Here is a 1,592-nt window from a genome sequence, read left to right as displayed (position 1 = left end):
TACTTTTCAGAAATATTGATGAAAGGCTCATATTTGTTTGCAGATGTGGATTGCAAAGGCAGAGTACGATGAATCTGGCCCGTCCATTGTTCACAGGAAATGCTTCTGATTCTTCAGGTAGAGGAAGACAGGAAATGCTGTCATTTCTTCCAGATGAGGCAGGCTCCGTAGTATTCTGTTTCTGCCAAAGAAGTTGCGGCTTGCAAGTTCTTAAACCACCTTTAATTTTGTTTCCTGGTCATGTCATGGTTTGATTTTTTACCTAGCTAGCTAGAGAGCAAGTGGAGGAATGGTAGTCCAATTCTTGCAGTATCACATTTTTATGATCCGTCAGTTGTTGAACTTCTGCTCTCGTCTGCTAATTCAAAGCTATTGGCGATTTATCATTTATTTTGGTTGCATGAAATTCTACCTACATACATTGAGTTGGTAAATAGTGTGTTAGCAGTTGGATCGATCTTTAGAGATTATTATTTTTATTTAAATATTCTTTTTTGTTGTGGTAGTAATTCAGTTAAGCTCTTTAATTGAATTATCTCATAAGTAATCTTTTATGCAACATGTATTTGCTAATCTTTATAATTGAATCAGATTAAAGAAACAAAGCAAACTAGACACCAAGGATGAATCCCAAGCTCATTGCTATACTTGAAAGAAACACACTGTTTTGTTCGAGTTTTATTCCAATTCGATTAAAGAAAACAAAAGAAAATAGAATCGCATTTTGTCCTGGAAACTCCGGCGAATTTTAGACATGGGTTTATCGGAGAAATCGGAAGGGCGAGCACTCTGCAGCTGGAGACGGTCGAGCGAGGCGGCGCCAAAGTTTCTGGCGGTTGGAAAGGGTGTTGAAAAAGCTGTTGATTGATCTACTACCACTTGGCTTTACAGAGGTTCTCGGTGAGTCTGACTGTCTCGGTCTTATTTATTCTTCTCTTCTCGATTCGCTAATTCTTGGTTTGATCCCTGACATATTCCATTCTGAATTACTATATGTTTTTGCAGTTGGGAGACTACTGGGCAAGTCAATCAAGTACCGAACAAGTAACTTCTTTCAGCAGCGTAGTAGAGAGACAACAAGCGAAGAAACTTCTGATATATTGCTTGAGCATTTACTTCCAATCAAAGGTTTTCTTCTCTCTAATTATAAACGGTCAAAATTATTTACCCGACATACCATGCCATACTATTCCATTCAAGCAAATCGTAAGAACTTGTTTACAATTTCTACAAGGAAAAGAAAAAAAAAAGAAAAATAAATGCCATCTGTGTTATATAAAATACATGTAGTGTAATTTACTTTTCGTTTTGGTTTTGATTGAAAAAATTCCTACTTCCATTTCCACCACAACAGCGCTACGCTAGTGAACGACTTTGGCCGGTTGCATTAGCTGGGTTTGGCAGTGGCAAACCCCGTACCTTTTGTGGGAGGTGAGGTGCCATTATCATAGAGCAGCCGTGAATCCCCAGCGGAACGAATTGATGTTGATGGTAAATTAGTAAGTGTCCAGAGCGAGCGAGGGTGGTATAGCACTGGCCACTGATATGAAGCCGCCAAAAGTTATGACCGGGGCTGAAGATGGAGGGGGGGG

At 39.4% G+C, this 1,592-nt stretch overlaps 1 protein-coding gene across 2 annotated transcripts in view; it reads left to right on the top strand.

The window, feature by feature from the left end:
* LOC127791769 (actin) overlaps positions 1-1,592 on the top strand; it is a 5,448-nt gene extending 3,856 nt beyond the window's left edge. Inside the window, exons 5-7 of one of the 2 annotated variants that reach the window (XM_052321808.1) lie at positions 44-900; positions 1,006-1,128; positions 1,355-1,592. In XM_052321808.1, the coding sequence (XP_052177768.1) occupies positions 44-109 (66 nt within the window). In that variant the 3' untranslated portion in view covers positions 110-900; positions 1,006-1,128; positions 1,355-1,592. The remainder of the gene's footprint in view (positions 1-43; positions 901-1,005; positions 1,129-1,354) is intronic. The other variant, XM_052321800.1, reaches the window with a different exon arrangement.

This window comes from Diospyros lotus, chromosome 1 (genome assembly GCF_014633365.1).
Source record: "Diospyros lotus cultivar Yz01 chromosome 1, ASM1463336v1, whole genome shotgun sequence".
Taxonomy (NCBI): domain Eukaryota; kingdom Viridiplantae; phylum Streptophyta; class Magnoliopsida; order Ericales; family Ebenaceae; genus Diospyros; species Diospyros lotus.
Note: the sequence above shows the minus strand (reverse complement) of the source record. Positions and strands in the feature narration are given on the sequence as shown.